The 25217-nt window shown below is 36.0% G+C and overlaps 1 protein-coding gene across 2 annotated transcripts in view; it reads right to left on the minus strand.

Moving 5' to 3' along the window:
• Nucleotides 1–3228: 3228 nt before the first annotated feature.
• The window catches only part of LOC123534419 (phosphorylase b kinase gamma catalytic chain, skeletal muscle/heart isoform-like), a 98814-nt gene continuing 76825 nt past the window's right edge, over nucleotides 3229–25217 (minus strand). The window contains exons 10-12 of one of the 2 annotated variants that reach the window (XM_045316660.2): nucleotides 20079–20159; nucleotides 5662–5703; nucleotides 3229–4777 (exon numbers count right to left, since the gene is read on the minus strand). In XM_045316660.2, coding sequence (XP_045172595.2) covers nucleotides 4526–4777; nucleotides 5662–5703; nucleotides 20079–20159 — 375 coding nt within the window. In that variant the 3' untranslated portion in view covers nucleotides 3229–4525. The remainder of the gene's footprint in view (nucleotides 4778–5661; nucleotides 5704–20078; nucleotides 20160–25217) is intronic. The other variant, XM_045316661.2, reaches the window with a different exon arrangement.

The raw sequence follows: 25217 nt of genomic DNA on the forward strand, positions 1-25217 counted from the left end.
GTTATGGGACTTGACCCAGAGAGGTTGGTAATTGACCTAGAAAAAAGATCAGTTTCAAAGCTATATGCCTTTAATTGATGGCTGTATGTACTTGCATGCAAAAACTTAACCAAGGTGTGACACCGACGCCGACACCGACGCCGACGCCGACGCCGACGCCGACGCCAGGGTGAATAGACTAGCTAGACTATTCTTCGAATAGTCGAGCTAAAAATGAGCCACGCTATGAGAAAACCAACATATTGGCTTTCAGCATGGATCCAGACCAGCTTGCATATCCGCGCAGTCTGGTCAGGATCCATGCTGTCCGCTTTCAAAGCCTATTGCAATTAGAGAAATCATAAGCGAATAGCATGGATCCTGACCAGAATGCACGCATGCGCAGGCTGTCTGTATCCATGCTTCTGATGTTGCGGCTCAAATCTACAAATGAAAACAATTAAAATTCGTAATATATGTTACATGCACGTGAAATAATATAAAAATAAAATCAATGCCAATAACATTGCGTAATACTGAGACACCACTTCGCCATCGTGTAATGTGTTTTCTACATATGTAATTACTTTCAGGATACGATTCTTTCGTAAGCTAACGTAAACGCCCGAAAATATTGGTGAAGATTAATAAGTGCCAGGTAAATGCTTACGGACAACTAACTGAAAAGTATTATACATGATATCTAACTGTGAATGTAACTCTACAAACACAGTTATTTCATATATTTAGTCAAGTTTATTTGATAACATTCGACATTAAAATTAATATTTTAAAGAGACTTTTTGCTAGCAATTTATCATAGTACGCAGTGGTGGGGTTTAGTTATCCTCCCCGGAACTTCATTACAATAATGACAGTAACTGTTGCATTTTAGATAAAGGGCCTTTTTATGTGGCGTACTTCTGTAGACGCGCCGTTTTATAGGGCGTACATCGCTAATTTTGGCATAAAGCTCCCTTTAAACATGAATTTACGCCATGATATATATTTCAAATTGTAGCTTGTGATACTATTCTCGCGTTAAACCGATGAAAAGTCAACAGAACGACTTTAAGAGACAAAAAATGAACCTGAAAGTGAACATCAGAGTTCAAAACCGACTTCACACGTCGGTTTACTCGAATGTTTGAAGAAACTAGAGAATTACTGACCAAAATCACATTACCATGGGCAGCTTGAATGATCTGCAGCTCGTACTGAATATATCGCTTCTTTGAACACGTTGAACTTTAATGAAAATAAGTAGTTTTTCTTACCTCACTATACAGGATTTTGACAACAGCTCTCATTTTCAACAGGAAATGCCGGTAATGGAGCGTACCTACCGTAAATGCGACGTATACGTTAGACACGGTGATATTGTGCATTTAAATGTTGTGTGCAAAAAATTAAGAAATTCTAACCCTGACTGTTGTATCATTTTCCAGAAAGGAACTTGTTAAAACAGTTAAAATTACCCAAAAGGATTTTAAAAACAATCCTGTTCTTCAGCCTAGCCCCAAACTAAGTAAATACAACATCTGTAACTTGTCTTTTTTTCTTTAAAAAATAGTTCCTTTTTGGAATTACTTTTTTTAACAAAGACCTATAATGAGCCTATTCTCAATTATGTATTCTAAATTTTAAAGACATTGTATGTACTTTATTCTAAGAATCAAAATTTTATCCACAGGAAATAAATGGCATACCACTTCCAAATATTCCAAATGTGCAAAAGAAAAAATACGAAATTAGTGCAGAAAGTGTAGAACTGTGATTTTTTTTACTATAGCTTGGCCGAAAGTGCAACTTGGGACAAAATCCTCCACCCAACAAAATCTCCTAGGCTAGCCATAACCTTAGATAATTCCAGCCATGCTATAGTAAAAATATGAAATATACGCAAAATTGAGCTTTGAATATCACATACAATATTTCATTTACTTCTTTTCTTTAATATTTGAAATAAGACCAGATTCTAGTTCACCATTTTAACCTTTAGCCTCCTGGCAGCAAGTGAGTCTGCCTCTGCGAGCAGAGCAGACCATGATCAGCCTACACATCCTGCAACATCCATGCAAGCTCATCATGACCTGCACTGTTTGCCATTCAGTCTGTAAATTTTCAGTGAACACCCCTTCAAATAATATAATTGGTACTGCCCAAATTGAATGACAGACCAGTCCATTTTAGAAATTTTGCAGGGTAAAGATTTAAGTAAGCAGATTTTGCCCAAAAGTTTTCTTGTCAAATGCCAAACTGCTGATAGCAAAACCATGAAATATGAATCAAACTGAAGACACTTTAGTGTCAAGGGTCTATTACCTTTGACCATCTACTTGTTAAATCATAGCACTTGTAAATAAAGCATCAATAGAAGTTGACGGCAAAAAAACTAGAATGTGTCTATAGGACACAGGGTGTGCCCCCCACTGGTACATTTGTCACAAATAAGGGGAAATCATTCAAATGCTTGCAGTCTTAATGGGGTATAGCCTCAAAAAAAATTATGAAATGGATTCATTATTCTATACAATATACTTTTTGAGCTATGAGCATCACAAACAAAAAATCCACTATTTTGGCTATTTCAAGGACCATAACTCTGTAATAAAAACTAAAATTCTCAAGAAGATTGCCAAGTGTGCAAGTTCACATTATGATAAAGACTCAAGCAAGGTTTCATGAATTTACATTAAATACTTTTTGAGTGAGGCACATACACATGTAATTAGGTGAAAATGTGCATTTTTTGACTATTTCAGGGGCCATAACTCTTGAAATAGAGGGCGGACCCAGATGAAAAATAGGAGGTGCGCAAGTTGATATCATGATAAAGATTCATGCAAGGTTTCATCAATTTATATCAAATACGTTTTTAGCTAGGCGTCTCGAAAGGTGAAAATGTGCATTTTTGACTATTTCAGGGGCCATAACTCTAGAAATAGAGAGCGGACCCAGATGAAAAATAAGAGGTGCGCAAATTCATATCATGATTAAGACTCGTGCAAGGTTTCATGAATCTAAATCAAATACTTTTTGAGCTAGGCGTGTCACAAGATGAAAATGTGCATTTTTGACTATTTCAGGGACCATAACTCTAAAATTAGGGGGCGGAGCCAGACGAAAAATAGAAGGTGCGCAATTTCATATCATGATAAAGACTCATGCAAGGTTTCATTAATTTATATCAAATACTTTTTGAGTTAGGCGTGTCACGAACTTCGGACGAAGAAAGCAAAAAACTAATTCTCTGTCACTTTCAAATAATGATAATTTGTTTATATTAGATACACAAAATGTACATTGTATAATTATGTACCATTGTTTCAAGAAGTATAAGTATTTCTATAGTGAGAAAAGTGGAACCAGCAATCAACACAGAATGTTTATTTAAGTTTAAGACTGGTTGCTAATTTACCTCAGATTGGTTGCTAGTTTACCTCAGATTGGTTGCTAGTTTACCTACAACTGGTTGCCATTTTACCTATGTCAGTTTCCAGTTTACAAGTCTAGTTGCCAGTTTACAAGTCTAGTTGCCAGTTTACAGGCCTAGTTGCCAGTTTACCCAACTTCAATTAACTTGTATTATTTCCATGTTTTCTCTGCTAGTGATACAGAACAAATGTGTGCAAGAATGAAAATACGAGATCACATACTTTCAAAACTATGTTAAAAGGCTGTGACAGTGATACTTAAAGAAAATATCTGAAAATATTGTCCTCTGAACCATTTGAAAATTCTCCCTTGATCTGTTTAACACTTGATCATTTTGGCTACTACAAAACAACTGCAAAATTTTATACCACAAGCCATATAAATACCGGTACTTTTAACTGCCAAAATTTACTTGATTCTCTGGCTATTTTTACGAGCATCAAACTAATCGAACTTTGTACCAAACTTTTTGTTTTATTTTTCTTGAATTTACGAATTGTTTCCTTATTCTGAACATATAATTCTTCTCATTTGCAGACAACGGTTGAAAAAGAAATTGCAGAGTTTTTTGTAAACAATATAAAAGATAAATTTTATGCATGTACAATCCAGGGAACGAAATTTACATATGTATCATCCAGGGCAGAAAATTTAGCAATTATTTCATAGAAGCCTGCAACAACAACAACAACAACAAAAAGACATACAAAGCCAACAACAACATGGAATGGAAAGACAAGCCACCTGGTTCAAACTTGCCTTACAATTTCTGTAGACTAGTTAAAATTGGTGCATTTACAAAGTTATATCATTCTAAGGTTAAGCTTTAGAACGAGCATGTCAAGTCTTGTGAAAGAAACGCGGGCAATTCAAGTCTTCTCTTTCAATATATCCCAAGAAATGTCTGTCAAACTATAAGAAAGCTACACAAAAATGGAATAATTCATCCTCGTAGTTGTAATCCCCAGTCACTATCTAACGTAAACGTTCCTAATCAAGCGAACTGGGACGTAGGTGTGCAAATAGTTCCACACTAACAGTTTCCCTAAAAGCGTTTGTGATATCACAATTTTTGGAGCTGAACATCTACATGTTTTAAATCATTCGGTTAGTTTCCTAAAATAGAATCAATCATCATCTGCCATTCGTCACGTGGCACATGCTCAAACAGAGCAGCACGATTTTGATTGTCTGCTTTCTTCACCCAGTGTCCGTACATCTTGAAAGCACAACCGTCCAACAATTTCCGGCAATATTTGACACTGTATGGATTGGACTTAAGAATGTCTATGGACACCGGTGGTGGATTGTTGAAGAAGAACTTCAGCCGGTAAAAAAAGTTGATACACAATACTGCTGCCTGGAATAAAATCAATATTTTTAAAATTGGCAATTTATATACAAATTATACAAAAAATGAGCTTTTCAAATAAGTTTTCTTCATTACAAAATTATCTAAAATATACTATTTTAAACAGATATATTCTAAAAATTAATGACTCTTCTCCTATCTAAAATGAATACCCTCTTCAAAAAATAAGATGAAAATAAAATCATATTTCTTAACATTATATAAATCCACATTATCCATTTGGTTAAGTACTTAAATTTTAATTGCAGTTACTTCCCTTGGATAAAGGAACCTTTCTTATTCAATGCAAATATTTCTTTGTAATGTAAAATGAATAATTTTCACAGGATTTTTGAGCTTACACTAATTAAATAATATTCATTTATTTCTGATAATCTAAAATATAGATGTACTAGTTCATCTAATGTCATGCTGTTGTGGCAAAAAAACAGATTGCATTGTCTAAATAATTTTGAAAATTATAAGATACAGTTTAAGAGCAACACTAAAATATCTTTCACTGAGTGAACATAGGATACAATACTTTCCCCAAGTGGTGTAGCCATGAGAGAAATTGTAAGATTTGACGTTAATGAGTAAAAGATATTTGGATCTTACATGAGAAACCAAAAAAATATTTCTTTAAATTTCATGTTTCTTGTCATTTTGTGATTGAAAAAGGTTACCATAGGAATGTGGGATAGAATTCAACTGTCTTTACTGTCTGCTCCTTACAGATGGGAGCCGTTACGGAAGCATTTCTATAAATAATTACTGTCAACAGTTCCACTTTTTATTTCACAGTACTAAATTTGAGAGCCTTTAAGTTTTCTTCATTTTGAAGAATATGAAAACAATTCTAGAAGCAAGCCCCTTTAACATAATCAAATTACCTTAAAATGTTTCTTTGCTTCAAACTTCTTCTCTGGAGTGATCTGAAAACAAACAGACAATGGTTTGACAACCAGGCACATGATTGATCACATCATCACATTAAGTCATTGAACTTTTCTTTCACAAACAACTACCGGAAGCCGTCAAATAACTAGAGATGCTTTTGAGAAAAGCGCATGTCTCCCACAACTGCCCCTATGAAAAATGTTAGTTTCTCTAGATGTTTTAGACGAGTGGATCCAATTAGATGGTCTGGATGAGTGGATCCAATCAGTAATTCAAGGGCCATAAATCAAAAGTGCCTGGGCGGATTTGGCTAGTTATCGAAGCCGGGTAAGGTCTTATGGCCAAACACATTTTGTTCAAGTTTGGTGAACATCGGATGAGCAATGTTCGACTTAGAGAGCGGACAAAAGGCCGTTTTTTCGATAATTCAAGGGCCGTAACTCTAAAATGCCTGGACCGACTTGGCTAGTTATCGAACTTGGCCGAGGTCTCATGGTCAAACACATTTTGTTCAAGTTTGGTGAAGATCGGATGAGAAATGTTCGACTTAGAGTGCGGACAAGAGTAAAAAGGCCGATTTTTCGATAATTCAAGGGCCGTAACTCCAAAATGCCTGGACCGATTTGGCTAGTTATCTAACTTGGCCGAGGTCTCATGGTCAAACACATGTTGTTCAAGTTTGGTGAAGATCGGATGAGAAATGTTTGACTAAGAGTGCGGACATGAGTTAAAAGGCCGATTTTTCGATAATTCAAGGGCCGTAACTCCAAAATGCCTGGTCCGATTTTGCTAGTTATCGAACTTGGCCGACTCATGGTCAAATACATTTTGTTTAAGTTTGGTGAAGATTGGATGAGAAATATTCGAATTAGAGTGCGGACAAGAGTAAAAAGACCGATTTTTGGTAATTCAAGGGCCATAACTCTAAGACGCCTGGACCGATTTGGCTAGTTATCGAACTTGGCCGAGGTCTTATGATCAAACACACTTTGTTTAAGTTTGGTGAAAATCGAATGAGAAATGTTCGACTTAGAGTGCGGACAAGCTTTGTGACAGACAGACACACAGACACACAGACACACAGACAGACTGGAGTAAATCAATATGTCTCCCACACCACTGTGTGGTGGGAGACATAATAAAATTTGCCAACGCTGCAGATACTTTTCCAGTATCTAAAAGGCTACCCATAAACAAGATGCACACAATATTGCCAATACTGTAATAACATTTCTGTGACAGAACGAAAGTCAATACCGTAAACAACCAGTAAACAGAAGGTGCACTATTCTGCCAACATCGCAAAAGGATCAGAGGTAAAGGTTAAAGCTCGACTGAAATTCCGCAGACTATTTAGATTTTTCTAAATTTGGAATTTCAAGTAAACAAGTCTGATTTCCATTGAAGGATGGTTCAAAGTCAAGTTTGGTTTATCTTAATACCACAACGATCAATCAATAATAACCTATGACAGTTGTGTTCATTCAATTTAGCACGTTCCTTAATTCTAAGTAATCATGTACGAGCAATTCTGCACATTCTAAAATTCTCAAGAGGTTTTCTTTGTATTTCAAAAGTTCCTGCAATTCACAATGAAACTGTTTCTTTTTTCTTTAATTTTTGTTAAAGACGTTACTTAACTGATTAGAATATACTAAGAACATGAAACCATGTAATGTAAAACACCAAAATGCTCTTGTATAGTTATATAAATTCAACCCTTAAGAATCTAAAACGCATGTACTCAATGCCTTTGCAGAAGACAAAGCAACAAGGGAAACACTCTAAAGGGTCCGACGAAACAGGCCAGAAGACGGAAATCAAAATAGCTCAGTCCCGGTGGGATTTAAGAACTACCCATCATAGAGTCCACCACCTGTTCCGTCAGACACAATCAAAGAGGAAAGCGTAGCGTCCAACTGTAAAAGGGCTGAACACCAAACATGCGATGTGTCTCAAAACAGTTGGGTCATAACCTCTTTTTATAAAACGTTTAATAACTTTCGAAGTTTGTAAACCACATCCCCATAGAAAACGGGGTTTGATATACCTTCTCGCAGAAGTGTCTTTGAAATTGCTATTGTATTTTAAACCAAATCTGAATTACGATAGTAAAATTTAGTAAAGTATTTACGTTATTTATAATAACGGTAGACCTGTTGAAGAAGCTTATTTGAAATATATTAATTACGTTCACTGAAATCCTCAACATGACTACACGCTCTTGCAAACCGAATTAACTGAGAAATATATATCCCATAAGATGTTGCCTGGGGTACATCCCCATCCAAACGGGGGAAATTTACAATACTAAAATTAAAATCATCCCTCTTGTCATAAATTTTGGTATGTATAAAATTGTCGTAAACAGAGAGATGTAAATCTAGAAATGAAGCAGTAGTATCCGAGTTGTTAGTTTTATCTAACTGCAGCTCCCGGGGATAAATAGTATCCACCAATTGAGCAAAAAACGGATTATCCATATTAAGTATATCATCTAGATAGCGTGATGTATTGCTAAATGCAGTAATAATATCTGCCTGTGTATCTGGGGACCCAACAAAAAATCTCTTTCATAACAATATAAAAACAAATTTGCGAAAAGGGGTGCACAATTTGTTCCCGTGGGAATACATCCTAAATCTACATAGTACTGATACCAACTTTCCAAGTGGACCAAATTCGAAGAAACTTTACCCATTGATTAAACATTCCAAACAAGACTCTCTTCTTCCATACCACCCCTAAAGTATGACAAGAAACTCCATCATGAGAAAATTGCCAAGACCACAGTACTGAACAAGCAATTTCAGTCGGTTTTCAGCCCCAAATCTCCCCTGCCATTTCATCTTGTAAAATGAAACTGCAAACGATAAAAGGTAAGGATAGATTTCCCGGAAGCACAGTGCACCCAAAACACAGCCATAGAGCCATGCATCGCAAAGTAGGCCTACAACAAAAAGATGCTGTAAGGGAAAAATATTGTAGACGGGTTGCTCCAAATTTCCAAAAAGTACATTTTGATTATATGTGAAATACAGAAAAAAACAGGGGAAGGGGTGAAGGGTAGATAAAAGGGTCGGGTGTCGGGGGAAAGTGGAGCAAGGATGAATATTCAAAAGGGAAAGCAACATTCCTAAAAACGCAGTAACCCTACAACGTAAACCACAGCAGTGCAGACATCCACGTACAAAAGATAAAAAACACACACACACACAACTAACATACACACAAGTAAGAAAAACAACACTGTGGGGCACTGCAAGACATGTCGGTTAATCAAAATGGTCATTTCATCCCTAACATGCCAGATATAAATGTTAGCTCAAATGGGATACAGTGCCCTGATTAATTAAAACCCATCATTCTTAAATCTTTATTTAATGAACTTGTCTCAATTCCTGAGGTTTTATTCTAAAAATCCCAGCCAACTGTAGGCCTATTTCTCTAACATGTGTTCTGTGTAAATTTTTCGAACACACTTTTTCATCCTCAATATTAATTCATTTCACCAGCCACAGTATCCTTTAGCACCTAGAATGTGGGTTTCGGAAAAAAGGTCATGTGTCACTCAACTAGTAATAATAGTAAACGACTTGGTTACCTCATCTTATGATAAGAAACAAGATCTCATATAACTAGAATTTAGTAAGGAGCCACGAGAAAGTCCTACTGAAAATGCACAATTATGCAGTCGGAGGCCAACGTCTTAAGTGGATTAAAAGTTTTCTTGATAACCGAAGCCAATCAGTTTTCCTGAATGGCACCAGTTCAGATGCCATTCCTGTCCCTTTTGGTGTCACACTGGGATCCGTCCCATAAGTCCGCCTCTTTGCAGATGATACAGAATCTACCTCACACTGTCATCCGCAAATGAATCATGCAATTACACTCCAAAATGACCTCAAAATGTAAGAAGATTAGGAGTTGGAGTGGGGCATGGAATTCAACCCCTCCGAATGTAAAATAATCAACGTCACAAGAAGGAAACATCCTATTCCCACCCAGTATTACCTCCATTGAGTCCTACTCGAACCAATCACCTCGGCCAAACACTTTGGCGTGGATATATCAAATAATTTGTCGTGGGACAACCACATCCATAGGCAAAAAAGAAAGTAAATCAAACGACGTCAAGGTTTCTGCACAGAAACATCAAGGTCAAATCTGAACCCCTTTAGTCCATGGCTTGTCAGACACTTGTTAGACCCCAGCTGGAATATGGCTCTGAAGTATGGTCACCCTAAACCCAAACCCGCATAGACCAGATATTGGGTGTCAAGAGACGGGCAGCTCGTTTGATTATAGCCTTACTCATATGGTTTATCAGGATGACTTATTTTATGATCCGATATTTTATAGCTGTCCGGGACAGTGACAGTCAAAAGTTATCACGCTGTCCCGAAACGTCCTATTATTTGGAGTAGTTGGATCAAGGCTGAGTGACTACCGACAAAAATCTCCAGTGTTACAGACATGCTACAATCCCTTAAACTCTGTCGACTAGATCCCTACAACGTAAACCACAGCAGAACATTGAAAACCATTTCCGATCAATTACAGAATTTCCCTTATGTAAAAAAATCCATTATGAACTAGTTCCTAGGATTCGACCACCAAAGAAGGCTACTTAGTTCCCCTCGCCTATCCAAAATGTCACTTATATTCTCTTAGTTACAAAGTTGCTTTTCACTATCATTTTAAATTTCAGTTCTTTGTGGTTCAAATGCCCAAATGTTTACGTCATATACATTGTATTCCTTTTCGTGCATTTAAAATCGGTGAGTTCTTCCTTGCAGTTGAAGTACTCTTCGGATTTTTGTGCGGAATGCCAAAAATAATTTTTGTATCAAATAAACGGACCTCCAAAGACTACGTGATGTTTTCAAGGGAATAAATGAAATTTAAAATTGAAATACCTGTATTGTAACAGCATCGAAGAGAAACTGATTTTAAGGAATTTTAAGTGTTCTCTTTCAGTCAGACTATAATCTGACATGGAAATTATGCAACTGATTGCAGAAGAGAAGTTGCCAAGATTGGCAATAAGATTGAATGACCAGTAGGCAATTTATACTGGCATTAAAAGTGTTGTTGAATTCGAGTTTCAGAAATGTGCGAGTTTTATACCAATGGTTGTCCATTTTTTTGTCTGATAGTCCAAGAATTTTGGTTTGGCAAATTATATCTGCTGAAACCCCCAACTGCCATATAAAAGCCATAAAATGGCACTGGGGCAGGTTTTTATATAAATTATGCACGTTTCACATCAGAGAGCTCTTTTTCAAAATTTTAAATAAACTACTGAATAAGAGGTTATGAAAAATTGCATACATACACATTGAAACATTCTTTATCAATTGGTGTTTTTTTATTTTCAAAACAAAAAATTGTGAAGTATAGTTTCAAAAAAATATTTAAACCTAACTGCCAAAAATTTGAATTTGCCGGGAGGAGCTAATGAGGTCATGAACCCTATAGAAACAGAGAATGTAAACAATTCCCACGTGGTTAATTTTATCAACAAACTTGATCATCAGAAGGCTTGATGTATCAATAGAATGAACACCCTAGAGTGCATTGTAAAACTTTTCCAGAAAAGTATTTTTGAATTTTCAAACTGAATAGAGTATCATAATCATTTCTGCAGTTATATTTTTATGTGTTATTTAAAAAATGTTTTAAAGATATAGGGGAACTAAATAACAGACATACAGTGATAAATTATTTCAAATAGCTTATCATTTTTATTAGGCCTTATCACAGCAACACTTTCTAATTTGTGTGCATTGAGCTACATCTCAGACTTAAATAGTTTATTATTTCTGCATATATTGCTACATTATCTCTACTAATGGACCTGCAAGCAATGACAGAAAAGTTAAGAATGTTTGATTTCGAGTTTCACTGTTCAATTTACATTAATAAGAAGTTTAAAAATCAGGAATGCTAGTCTAGCTCAACTCAATTTTTCATTACAATGATAATGATATGGATGCACAAAATATGTATAATATTAATTCGTAATCATCAAAACATGTAAGTTCATATTTATTCTTCAACTGACCATTGTTTACATTTGCTCGTGAATCATTGAAAGTGAGCTATTGTTAGCTGACAGCCTTGTTATTTGATAGGCTCCTCCTACAAAACTTACTGCCAGGGTAGTAAATGTTGGGGCTTTAAGGAAGGTACACATCTAATTATGTCTCCCCCAGGAGACATATTGTTTTTGCCCTGTCCGTCCGTCCGTCCTTCCGTCCGTCCGTCCGTCCGTACGTCACACTTCATTTCCGAGCAATAACTGGAGAACCATTTGACCTAAAACCTTCAAACTTCATAGGGTTTTAGGGCTGCTGGAGTAGACGACTCCTATTGTTTTTGGGGTCACTCCGTCAAAATTCAAGGTCACAGGGGCCTGAACATTGAAAAATATTTCCGATCAATAACCAGAGAACCACTTGACCCAGAATGTTGAAACTTCATAGGATGATTGGTCAGGAAGAGTAAATGACCCCTATTGATTTTGGGGTCACTCCGTCAAGGTCAAGGTCACAGGGGCCTGAACATTGAAAACAATTTCCGATCAATAACTAGAGAACCACTTGACCCAGAATATTGAAACTTCATGGTATGATTGGTCATGAAGAGTAGATGACCCTTATTGATTTTGGGATCACTCCGTCAAAGGTCAAGGTCAAAGGGGCCTGAATATTGAAAACCATTTTCGATCAATAACTAGAGAACCACTTGACCCAGAATGTTGAAACTTCATAGGATGATTGATCACGAAGAGTAGATGACCCCTATTGATTTTGGGGTCACTCCGTCAAAGGTCAAGGTCACAGGGGCCTGAATATTGAAAACCATTTCCGATCAATAACTAGAGAACCACTTGACCCCGAATGTTGAAACTTCATAGGATGATTGGTCAGGAAGAGTAGATGACCCCAATTAATTTTGGGGTCACTCTGCCAAAGGTCAAGGTCACAGGGGCCTGAACATTGAAAACAATTTCCGATCAATAACTAGAGAACCACTTGACCCCGAATGTTGAAACTTAATAGGATGACTGGTCATGAAGAGTAGATGACTCCTATTGATTTTGGGGTCACTCCGCCAAAGGTCAAGGTCACAGGGGCCTGAACATTGAAAACAATTTCCGATCAATAACTAGAGAACCACTTGACCCCGAATGATGAAATTTAATAGGATAATTGGTCATAAAGAGTAAATGACCCCTATTGATTTTGGGGTCACTCCGTTAAAGGTCAAGGTCACAGGGACCTGAACATTGAAAACCATTTCCAATCAATAACTTGAGAACCACTTGACCCAGAATGATGAAACTTCATAGGATGATTGGTCATAAGGAGTAGATGACCCCTAACGATTTTGGGGTCACTCTGACAAAGGTCAAGGTCACAGGGGCCCGAACATTGAAAACCATTTCCGGTCAGTAACTTGAGAACCACTTGACCCAGAATGTTGAAACTTCATAGAATTATTGGTCATGCAGAGTAGATGACCCCTAACGATTTTAGGTTCACTCTGTTAAAGGTCAAGGCCACAGGGGCCTGAACATGGAAAACCATTTCCAATCAATAACTTGAGAACCTCTCGACCGAGAATGGATGATTGTTCATGCAGAGTAAATGACCCCTATTGATTTTGGGGTCACACCGCCAAAGGTCAAGGTCACAGGGGCCTGAACATTGAAAACCATTTCTGATCAATAACTAGAGAACCACTTGACCCCGAATGATGAAACTTAATAGGATAATTGGTCATGAAGAGTAAATGACCCCTATTGATTTTGGGGTCACCCCGTTAAAGGTCAAGGTCACAGGGGCCTGAACATTGATAACCAGTTCCGATCAATAACTTGAGAACCACTTGACCCAGAATGTTGAAACTTCATAGGATGATTGAACATGCAGAGTAGATGACCTCTATTGATTTTGGGGTCAGTCTATTAAAGGTCAAGGTCACAGTGGCCTGTTCATGTAAAATCATTTTTTGGAAATAATTTGAGAACCACTTGACCTACAATGTTGAAACTTGATAGGATGATTGGACATGCAGAATAATGACCCCTATTTATTTTGAGGTCACTTGATCAAAGGTCAAGGCCACAGGAGCCTGAACAGTGACTTGAGAACCACTAGGCCAAGAGTGTTGAAATTTAGTGGGATGACTGGACATGCCAAGTAGATGATCCCTATTGCAGCCAACCATCAGTGTCTCTTTGACTTTCGCTCCTGACCCCTATTGACTTCTTGCCTATAGGACTTTGCATTGGGGGAGACATGCGCTTTTTTACAAAAGCATTTTCTAGTTTAGATTTAATTTGTTAATAATCAAAATGCCTGATATACTAGTGAGAGGATAGGCAGTAATAAAAGCTAACACAGATAGATCTTGAATTAACAATAACCTATGCCATTTGTGTACGTTTAATTCTGCATGATCTGTAATTCTAAGTAATTGTGTACCCGCAATTCCGCATGATCTAAACTTCTTACAGATTTTTGTTTTTGAGTCATATACTTCAAAACAAATAATGAGTCTGAATTTTACAATATATAAAAAAACATTTTTGCTGTTTCAGTAAGTAGCTAGATACTTTAGCAGAACATTATAGAACGATCTTTTATCGAAACGTCTGTAAATTTTGAACACTAAAAGTAACTGCATAGGCCTAAGTTTAAATTTTCTTCAATTTTATGAGAAAACATTTCATGAAAGTTTCTTTGAAATATGTATTGAAAATTCAGCAAATTTAAGTTGGAAATTCAGACTGAGTATTCTGATTAAGCAAAATGCCTTTCTGTAGACAGTGACAGAATTTGACAAATGAAATGTTCCACTGCCTGGATTTCAATCAATTACCTAGTATCAGCTTGCCTTAACAGATTAATTTGTTTCAACTCAGAAAGTATGCGATAATCAATAAATTTTCTTGTACCTAAATACATTCGACTGAAAAATATGCATAAATGAGCACACTGTGCAGAATTCAATAAAGACTCTTTACCACAAAAATAATAAGCCTAACAATTTTACCAAGTAGTTGTCATAGCAAAATGCTTCAGACTGCATTCTTTTTTCCCTTTCCTATTAACCAATATCTCTACTTAATTTAACATTAAAATCAGTCAGTGGTCAGTGCATTCTGTCACGTTTTATCACGTTTATCATTCGATATTAAAGTCAATCATTTTGACATGATTTGCACTTCCTTTATCTATAAATGGAGTTTTATGACACATAATGCACGTCTTATTAGTCCGAGAGCTCACGGACTTTTATTGCAACAATTGAGGCCAAAAGAAGTTTATACATTTTTGGAAACAATATTTCATATCCTCCATGAAAACCCATTTCTTAAGTGTCAATGCCGTACCTATCTATATTTTGTTTACATATGTTTGTCATAGGGGAGGTAAAACTCACTTGTAAAAAATTAGGGGGTAGGGTAAAGTTTACGACTACCATATTTTCACTGTTTAATTACAGTAACTATCTTATTGTCAGTAAATGTATATATGTCAACCAATGTCAGCAAAAAGAAATTCATCTAAAAAGAATGAAGGGCAAATTTATTTTTATTCTTAAAAATTAGTTTGTTCTCATAAGTCACTCAGCTGTACTTATGTAATGTGTATATATCAGACAAGGTCAGAAATGCAATTTTTTTTGCAAAACATCAAAGTCAACCCTGATAATTGGAGGTCAAAGTTCATTTTCATGCAAAATGTGAAAAATGTTACCTTTACTTTTTTAATCGTTGTAATATGTATTCGCATTGTTAGTCACTGAAGTTAATTTGTTTTAATGCCTATATGCCAGGCAAAGTCAGCAGTGCAGATGTAACCCCAAAACTGCTAAAGGTAAAGCTTATATCAAAGGTCAAATGTCAAATTTGTGTGAAAAATTGCATGAATAGCTTCCTGTTTGAAACATAAATGCTATTTCTTATCATTATTAGTAATTGCTCGTGATTTATTTTAATGTATATATGTCCCACAATGTGAGTAATAAAGATATCGTCAGAAATCAGACAAGTTCAAATGTAATATTAAGGGTCAAAGGTCATTTTTATGTAAAAGAATGAAAAAATGGCTCTTTAATTTTTCTTCTTGTTGATAATATTTCGTCGATATTAGTCAACGATATCAGTTCATTTTATTTTATAAATGTTAGGCGATGTCTAGTATGCACATATAATTTTAAAACATTCAAGATCAACCATAATATCAAAGGTCAAAGGTCAAAGAGGTGAGTAAAATGTTGCATCACCAGTTTGTAATATGTTTAGTATTTAAAAGTATTTGTTTTGTCATTTTAGTAACTGATCGTTGTTCATTTTACTGTATATATGTCAGACGATGACATCGAAGAGAAAATAAGTCAAGGTCAAACCTGGTATTGGAGGTCAGGAGTCACTTTTTTATAAAAAAATACATAATTTACCATACTTACTCATTACTTTGATAAAAAATAGCTTGTTGTTATAATTCACTGTTAGCAATTTACTTTAATGTATACATGTCAAGCAAGGTCAGCAATGTAGGTCTTATTCTTATAAGTAAAAGGCAAACCTATTATCAAAGGTCAAATTTTGTGTAAGAATTCGCAAAATAACTAGAATCTTGAAATGATTTTTTTATTGTGTAGGTTATTTTTGTCACTACTAGTAAAACTGATCAGTATTCATTTTAAAGTATACACAACTGACAATTTTACTGTTGAAAATGATAATGAAAAATAAGTCAAGGTCAAATCTGACATTAAAGGCCAAAGGTCATTTTAATGTAAAAATTCAAAATACAGCATTTTTAATTTCTTCTTCGTTACAAATTATCTTGTCATTTTGTTCATTGAAAATAATTTAGTCTTAATTTATTTGTAAATCAATGTCAGCAAAGCAAATCTAATTTAAAACAGTGATTGGTAAAGCTTATATCAAAGGTAAAAATTGAAATTTGCGTGAAAGATCGCAAAAAAAGTATTTTTGCAAAAAAATTTATTGTTTAAAGGTATTTTGACATTATTAATATCTTATGGTTATTCCTTGAAGTTTCATACATGTATACCTATGGGTCAATGTCAACAATGAAGATATCGTAAGACATGAGTCTAGATCAGCCTTGATGTTAAAGTTTAAAATTCATTTTCGGGTAATAAATTCAAAAGATAGCACTGTTATTTTATTTCTTTGTTCAAACATAACTTGTTATAACTTGATGTTAATTCATTTTAATGTTGGCCTTTACTTACTTACTTACTTCCTTACTGCCTTCCATCTTCTTATGGCCGTTTTATATCTTATGATTGGATGCGGCAATGATTTGCATCGTATTCTGCAGGTCGCTGGCATCTCTCCACGGCTTGGTCTCAGATGGGATGTCTGTTGTCCAAACTTTCTGGCGTACTTTTTCCAGACAGGAACAGCTCTGCAGAATGTGAAATGATGTTTGTTCCTCTGATCCGCACTGCCATTTAGCATTCTCTGCAACTCCCATCTTCTTCATATATTTTCTCAGGCCACAGTCTTCAGTGCGCAGACGGAAGACTGTTGATTGGCTGTATAGCTTGTGTAGACAGTCCTGATTTAGCAGGTAACCTCCATTTTTGTTCATCCAGTTTGACGCAAAGCTGTGATTCCACAGAGAATGAGCTTCTCTGTATGATGCTGGAGGTTGGGGCTGTATTTGCCCGGTTGCTGTCTTTACAAGTTTGTGCGCAGCTTCATTTTCAGCTATGCCCACATATGCAGGAATCCATCGAAATGCTACATTGTTGCTCTCATGCAGAAGATTGATGTTTTTTTCCTTGTCTGATTAAGTTGTCTGATGAACCTGCTGAGAGAGCCTGAAGAGCTGACCTGGGGTCTGTTAGGAATATATTGTCCCTTTTCTCCTCGCTCATACAGTTCGAGTGTCGCCGATGTGAGGGCTTACATCTGGATCTGTTGTTGGAGCATCTCTTGCCGACTGCATGAGAGAGAATGAAGGAGGAGCTGTCTGAAAATTTGATGTAGGCACCACTCCCAGGTTTCTGAACTGCCTTTTCCACTGATCCATCGGTATATGCTTGGATCCAAGAGTATGCTGAATAGCGGTTATTGATCAATTCTAGCGTAAGAGATTGTTGGTAAGCCTGTTGTTGCTTTCCCTTTTATTCTACTCTTGGCACCTCCAATCTGATTTTGGGAGCACATTGTCTGGGAACCCATTCACTGGGTTCGAGCGGTTATGCCTCTGTGTCCAGTGCTGCTGCTTTCCCTTTTCGCAGTTCTTTGACTCTGTCTTTTTCAGTCTGTCCTTGGTTCTGCTCTCGATTTCGAGTGGAGTGCGCGGGATGGTAGTCTCTTTGCCTTCTATGCATGCACAAAAGCTTTGTACTCTCGTCTAGTCTCTTATGGCTCAGGGTTGGCTGTCTTTTCCATTTATTTTATTGGAGTTGTTTTCATTGCCCCGGGATTATCCTCAGACCGGAAATTCAATCTTGTCCAGTTTATCTTTACTGGTTTTGGAAGCAGGTACCAGTGAGGTTGATGCGTACTCTGCTATGGGCCGTACGTTGCCTGTGTAGACTTGCAGGGGATCTTTGCATTTACTCCCCAACTTGTTCCAGCCTGTTTTTTTCATAATGGCGAGTTTTTTAGGGCGTTCTTCTTGACCTTCAATGTCAGATTTGATCTTGACTAATTTTTCATTATCATTTCAAGAATGACATCATATGTTCTTACACAAAATTTGACCTTTGATAATAGGTTTGCCTTTTACTTATAAGAATAAGACCTACATTGCTGACCTTGCTTGACCTGATATTGTTGACTAATATCGACAAATTATCATTAACAAGAAGAAAAGTTAAAGAGCCAGTTTTTTTCATTCTTTTACATGAAAATGACCTTTGACCCTTAATATCACATTTGAACTTGTCTGATTTCAGACGATATTTATATTACTGACAATGTGGGACATATATACATTGAAATAAATTACGAGCAATTACAAATAATGATCAGAAATAGCTGTTATATTTCAAACAGGAAACTATTCATGCAATTTTTCACACAAATTTTACCTTTGACCTTTGATATAAGCCTTACCCTTGGCAGTTTTGCGGTTAGCTTTGCACTGCTGACTTTGCCTGACATTCAGACATGAAAACGAATTAACTTCAATGACTAACAATGTGAATACATATTAAAAACGCTAGAAAAAGTAAATGCAACATTTTTCATATTTATGCATGAAAATGAACTTTGACCTTCAATTATCAGGGTTGACTTTGACGTTTTGCAAAAAAAATGCATTTCTGACTTTGACTGATATATACACATTACATATATAAAGCTGAGTGACTTATGAGAACAAACTAATTTTTAAGAATAAAAATAAATTTCAAATATGTCAATTTTTGTGATTTGTACATAAATTGGACCTTTGACCTTAAATATCAAGTTTGCCCTTCATTCCTTTTCGATGAATTTCTTTTTGCTGACATTGGTTGACATATATACATTTACTGACAATAAGATAGTTACTGTAATTAAACAGTGAAAATCTGGTAGTCGTAAACTTTACCCTACCCCCTAAATGTTTACAAGTGAGTTTTACCTCCCCTATGACAAACATAAGTGAACAAAATATAGGCAGGCACGGCTATGACACTTAAGAAATGCGTTTTCATGGAGGATATGAAATATTGTTTCCAAAAATGTATAAACTTCTTTAGGCCTCAATTGCTGCAATAAAAGTCCGTGTTCTAAATACAGCCTTTGGCACAAACCAAATTTATAATTAATTTCAAATTATTTCAATAATTATATTTGAATTACTGCAGTCACATCAATCATAAATATTGAAATATTGTCGTCTGCTTGTCTAATGTCTTTGATCATGTATTGAATTTTGATTTTTAAAACTGCAATCTGATTGAAACAATTTGTTTGAAATGATGGAGTAATTAAAATGAAAATTTACTGACTGAACAGTGCAGACCATGATCAGCCTGCACGGACGTGCAGGCTGATCTTGGTCCGCACTGGACGCAAAGGCAGAATCATTTGCTGCCAACAGGCTAAAGGTTAAATGATTGATCTCAAAGGGGTCCGGCACATGAGTGGATTAAGTTTAATGACTTATTTTTGAATCCTAGAGTCATAATTATGAAAAAAATCATACTAATATAACTACTCCATAGACTATGGAGTAGTTATATTAGTATGATTTTTTTCATAATTATGACTCTAGGATTATGGAGTAGTTATATTAGTATGATTTTTTTCATAATTATGACTCTAGGATTCAAACATAAGTCATTAAACTTAATCCACTCATGTGCCGGACTCCTTTGATGGAGACAAAAGCAGACATGAGAAAAAGTAACTTACCTCTCGTTTGAAGAAGGTATGCTCTAAGGCCTCTTTTGCAGCAAGCCTTTTTCGTGGATCTACGACCAACAATTTGGAAATCTGCAAGAACAAAAACCACCGACATATTACTTTCGATATATCAAACTTTCACTTGTTTGCTTATCTTCAATGTATTTCTAGCCCAATGACAGCTGTTTATTTTAGGAGTCCTTGGTGTGCTTACACTAACATGTCTGAGTCTGGGGACAACCATTCATTTTGGTGGTCCCTGGTTCAAGCCAAGCCTTAAACCACATTTATGATATATCTGCTACATGTACAGCATACCAGGGAATGGGGGAGGAGGGGAGGGGATGTTCATTCTATACTTGATTCTCCTTGTTCATTTCAACCCTAAGTAATAAATGCCAACTACCACTGCAACTTACATATCTTAACTAATTTCTTTAGGTGGTGATTTTTAATCTCCTGCCAAAGGCGGAGGGATACAGTTTTGGCATTGTCCATCCATCCGGTCTTTCCATCTGGAGCCATATTTAGGAAGTGGTTTGGAATATTTAAATAAAACTTCATATACAAGTTCAACACTAAAAGGAACTGTGGCACGTCAAGTTTCAGTCAGATTGCTCAGGTAACACCAGAGTTATGGTCCTTAGAAGTTTCTAGTGTTAACTATATAGGGTACTATAAATACTTCATAACTTGTGACAAATTTGACCTAGAACTATGAAACTTAAATTATAATGTGGTAGTGCACACACAATTTCGTCAGGATCTCTTCAGTTATTTTAGAGTTTTTTTATTGCCCTTTGTTTAAAAATCCACATATTTGTACGTAACAAACTAAGCAATTGGTAGATTTTCATTAAACTTCTTTAATTTTTTTCCATGAACATTATTATTATTATTATCAACATGTGAAGTTGTGTACCCACACAGGTCACCCCCACCGCTCTGGTCATCCCATCCCCTCTTCTCTCCCCAAATTATTTTCATTCCTTTTTAAAAAAAAAATGTTAAACCCTCAATGAATATTTATCAATATGCGAAGGTGTACCCTTCCCGCCCCCATCCCACCTCGCTCCTCCATCCAGTCACCCCCCACCCCCACCCCCTTAACAATTTTTTCCATTGTATATTTTCCATCAATATTTATTACCAATGTGAAGTTTTGTACCCTCACCCGGTACCGCTTACCAAAACTTGTTAAACAGCATGTTAAACTTACATGTTAAACAGCAACAGTTGGTGCCAAACTACTCGAATACAAGATTTTATTCTAGTTACATTTCAAGCTCACATTTAACTCCATCTAATTCTAAAAGCTAAGCCTATTACAGTAAACATATATTCCATTCAAAATAATTTCATTTGTCAGGATCAACTTAACATAACTTTTATTATGTACACTTAAAACATTCGTTTTCTGTTAACTTGATCCCGACTAATGAAATTATTTGCTTCTTAGTAAAATCCTCAACTTTTTTCCAGATATATTTCTTTGCCATTCCTCACCACAAACCCATTCTGCGGGGGATACAATTCGTCGAATTTGCTTTTTTGAATTTATTTCAGTAAATAACATTATAAAGGACACCTTCAAATTATTTCACAGAAATAAAGGCTTTTCTGTTACAAAAAAAAAACTCTGCTTTTTTCTCTTTTAAATGCAAAGCATTGTAATATTTCTTATAAGAAACTTCTGCATTGTATTTCATTCTTTTTTTACAATGATAATTTATTACAAGAGCTCGTCGAACACGAAATGCGCCCCTTGATGCATTCAGTAATTGCACAAGGAACAAAATTATATGCTCACTGTAAACAAAAGTTCTACCATTCTGGTTTAATCTGACTTGACCTTTAACCTATTAACCTAACAAGAGATTACAGAGAGATCTCGGCGCCATCCACTGAGCCATTTTTAAATGTTCCAAATTTCAAGACTAGCTCAAGGTCAAACTCAAGGTCAAATTTCATTTCGGTACAGAACAAAGTGTATGTGATCCAAATTTGAAAACTGTGGCTTGAAAAATGTGAAAGTAGGTCACTAGATCAATTTCAAGATCAAAGTTCATTTCGGTAGACAGAACTATGCATGTGCTTCAAATATGGAGGCTGTAGCTTGAGAAATGTGAAAGTAGGTAATAGGTAAAAATCAATGTCAAATTCCAATTCAGAACACAAAAATAAATACGCATGCAGTCCAAATTTGGAGCCTGTAGCTTCAGAAATGTGAAAGTAGGTCACTATATCAATCTCAAGATCAAAGTTCATTTCGGTACACAAAACTATGCATGTGGTTCAAATTTGAAGGCTGTAGCTTGAGAAATGTGAAAGTAGGTCACTAGGTCAAAATCAAGGTCAAATTTTATTTCAGAACACAAAACTATGCAAGTGGTCCAAATCTGAAGCCTGTACCTTCAGAAATGTGAAAGTAGGTCACTAGGTCAATCTCAAGATCAAAGTTCATTTCAGTACACAAAACTATGCATGTGGTTCAAATTTGAAGGCTGTAGCTTGAGAAATGTGAAATTAGGTCACTAGGTCAAAATCAAGGTCAAATTTAATTTTGGAACAAAACACTATGCATGTGGTCCAAATTTGAAGCATGCACCTTCAAAAATGTGAAAGTAGGTCACTAGGTCAATAACAAGGTCAAAGTTTATTTTGGTACACAAACCTATGCATGTGGTCCACATTTGAAGGCTGTAGCTACAGAAATGTGAAAGTAGGTCACTAGGTCAAGATCAAGGTCAACTCATGTCAAGGCTAATCTTGCCACTCAAAACTATACATGGGGTCCAAATTTGAATGATTTAAGTTATGGACATGAAGATTCTAAGTTTTTCCCTATATAAGTCTATATGAACCATGTGACCCCTGAGGCGGGCCATATTTGACCCTAGAGGGATAATTTGAACAAACTTGGTAGAGAACAACTAGATAATGCTACATTACAAAATATCAAAGTCATAGTCTTTGTGGTTTCGACAAGAAGATTTTCAAAGTTTCTCCCTATATAAGTCTATGTAAACCATGTGACCCCCAGTGCGGAGCCATATTTGACCCTAGGGGAATAATTTGAACAATCTTAGTAGAGGACCACTAGATGATTTCATATACAAAATATCAAAGCCCTAGGCCCTGTGGTTTTGGCAAGAGATTTTTCAAAGTTTTTTCCTATATAAGTCTATATAAACCATGTGACCCCCGGGGTGGGGCCATATTTGACCCCAGGGAAATAATCTGACCAAATATCAAAGCCCTAGGCCCTATGGTTTTGGACAAGAAGATCAGAAACCCTTTCTTTAGTTATAATCCAGAAACCATTTTACTGTTCCTGGTCACTGTGACCCTGACCTTTGACATACTAATCTCAAAAACAATAGGGGTCATCTGCTGGTAATGACCAATCTCCCTATCAACTTTCACGATCCTAGGCCCAAGGGTTCTTGAGCTATCATCCGGAAACCGTTTTACTATTCAGGGTCACCTTGACCGTTTTACTATTCAGGGTCACTGTGACCTTGACCTTTGACATACAGACCTCAAAATCAATAGGGGTCATCTGCTGGTGATGACCAACCTCCCTATCAACTTTCATGATCCTAAGCCCAAGAGTTCTTGAGTTATCATCCGGAAACGGATTGGTCTACATTCCGACCGACCGACCGACCGACAGACCGACTGACCTACCGACCGACATCTGCAAAACAATATACCCCTCCTTTTCGAAGGGGGGCATAAAAATAAAAGCTAAGAAAGGATATTATTATCTTTGCTAAACAAAGAGCTTTGTGATAAACATCCTGAAAAGCTTTTTTTTTTACTTTACTTCGTATCACATGTACTGGTACCTCTTAAAGTAGTTAGGCGTTTGTTGATAGAATAAGCTGTCATTTCAGTCAAAATTATCAACGGTCCATGAAATAACAGTGGGCGAAACTTCCAAGATATAAACAAAATAGTTCTGGTTACCTAAATGATTGAAATAACTTGTTGACAAAGTTGTTAGCCAGAAAATTCGTCATGATCATAATTTTATGTGACACAAAGAATTTCAAAGCCATGAAAAGAACCATTCATCATATGAATATGATATTTACTGGTGATATTCTCTTTACAATGAAATAAATGACAGGAAATAATGTGAACTGTTGAACTTGTAACAAAGCGCAGTTGACTACAGTAATCATTGTTCTTAAGTGATACGTCTTTTCAGATATGATTACTGTTGCAATTTGGACTTCCCGCTATTTTGTGTCGCAATTTCAAAGTTCTTTTCAATCCACATTAACTAATTCCTCTCAAAACAATGGTCCCTACTTTCTGAAAAAACTTGAAATATAATCAATACTAACATAGCCTTCTTATTGGACAATTTTGATCAGAAAAATCAGGAGCCAAGGGTTTTAAACTCAAGTTTGGAGACATGTCTCAGTATGCAGCGTTGTTATTGGTAAATTCTTAAGACTGAGCTCAAAATCAACCAATCAGATGCTAGAGACTTGAGACCTTGATCCAAGATGCCAGAATTAAGAGATTGGTCTCAAAACGGTTATGTCATCTTGAATCCTGGTTTTAAACCATTCAATGAGCAATACAGAAGCATTTAATTTCGTGAGCAGTAAATTTCATGCTTCAGCGGAAATGGTTATCTTGTAGGGATATGAATTTGCGGACACAAATTGAATGGGAATATATCTTGTTTGTTAGGATCTATTTTTTTTATTGACTCAATCAAAAAATTGACAAAAATTAGTCCCCCGTTGTCATAAATGATTTGGCGGTAGTTCTCTACTTATCCATGAAAAATAAAAGTCGAACAAGACGACCTTCTCAATCTTTTGTTTACCCGGTACTAATTGGAATGAACTCTTGTATTAGGTAAGATTTTATCAAGGTTTACCAAATTGACAAGTAAACTGATCTCAAGCTGACATAATAGTGTGCACTGTAATACAATTGAGAATTTCAGCAAAGGCTATTAGATAATACCTCACTAAACTAGCTCTATTTATGGGAATGATATAATGGTGCATGATTTTAAGATAAACACGCAAAAACATGAAGTGAACTGGACTTCAATAAAGTTCCCACGGAAATTTCTGATATATACCCTTTCAATCAACTCACAGACATTTCCTGAAAGCA

This window comes from Mercenaria mercenaria, chromosome 12 (assembly GCF_021730395.1).
Source record: "Mercenaria mercenaria strain notata chromosome 12, MADL_Memer_1, whole genome shotgun sequence".
Lineage (NCBI taxonomy): Eukaryota > Metazoa > Mollusca > Bivalvia > Venerida > Veneridae > Mercenaria > Mercenaria mercenaria.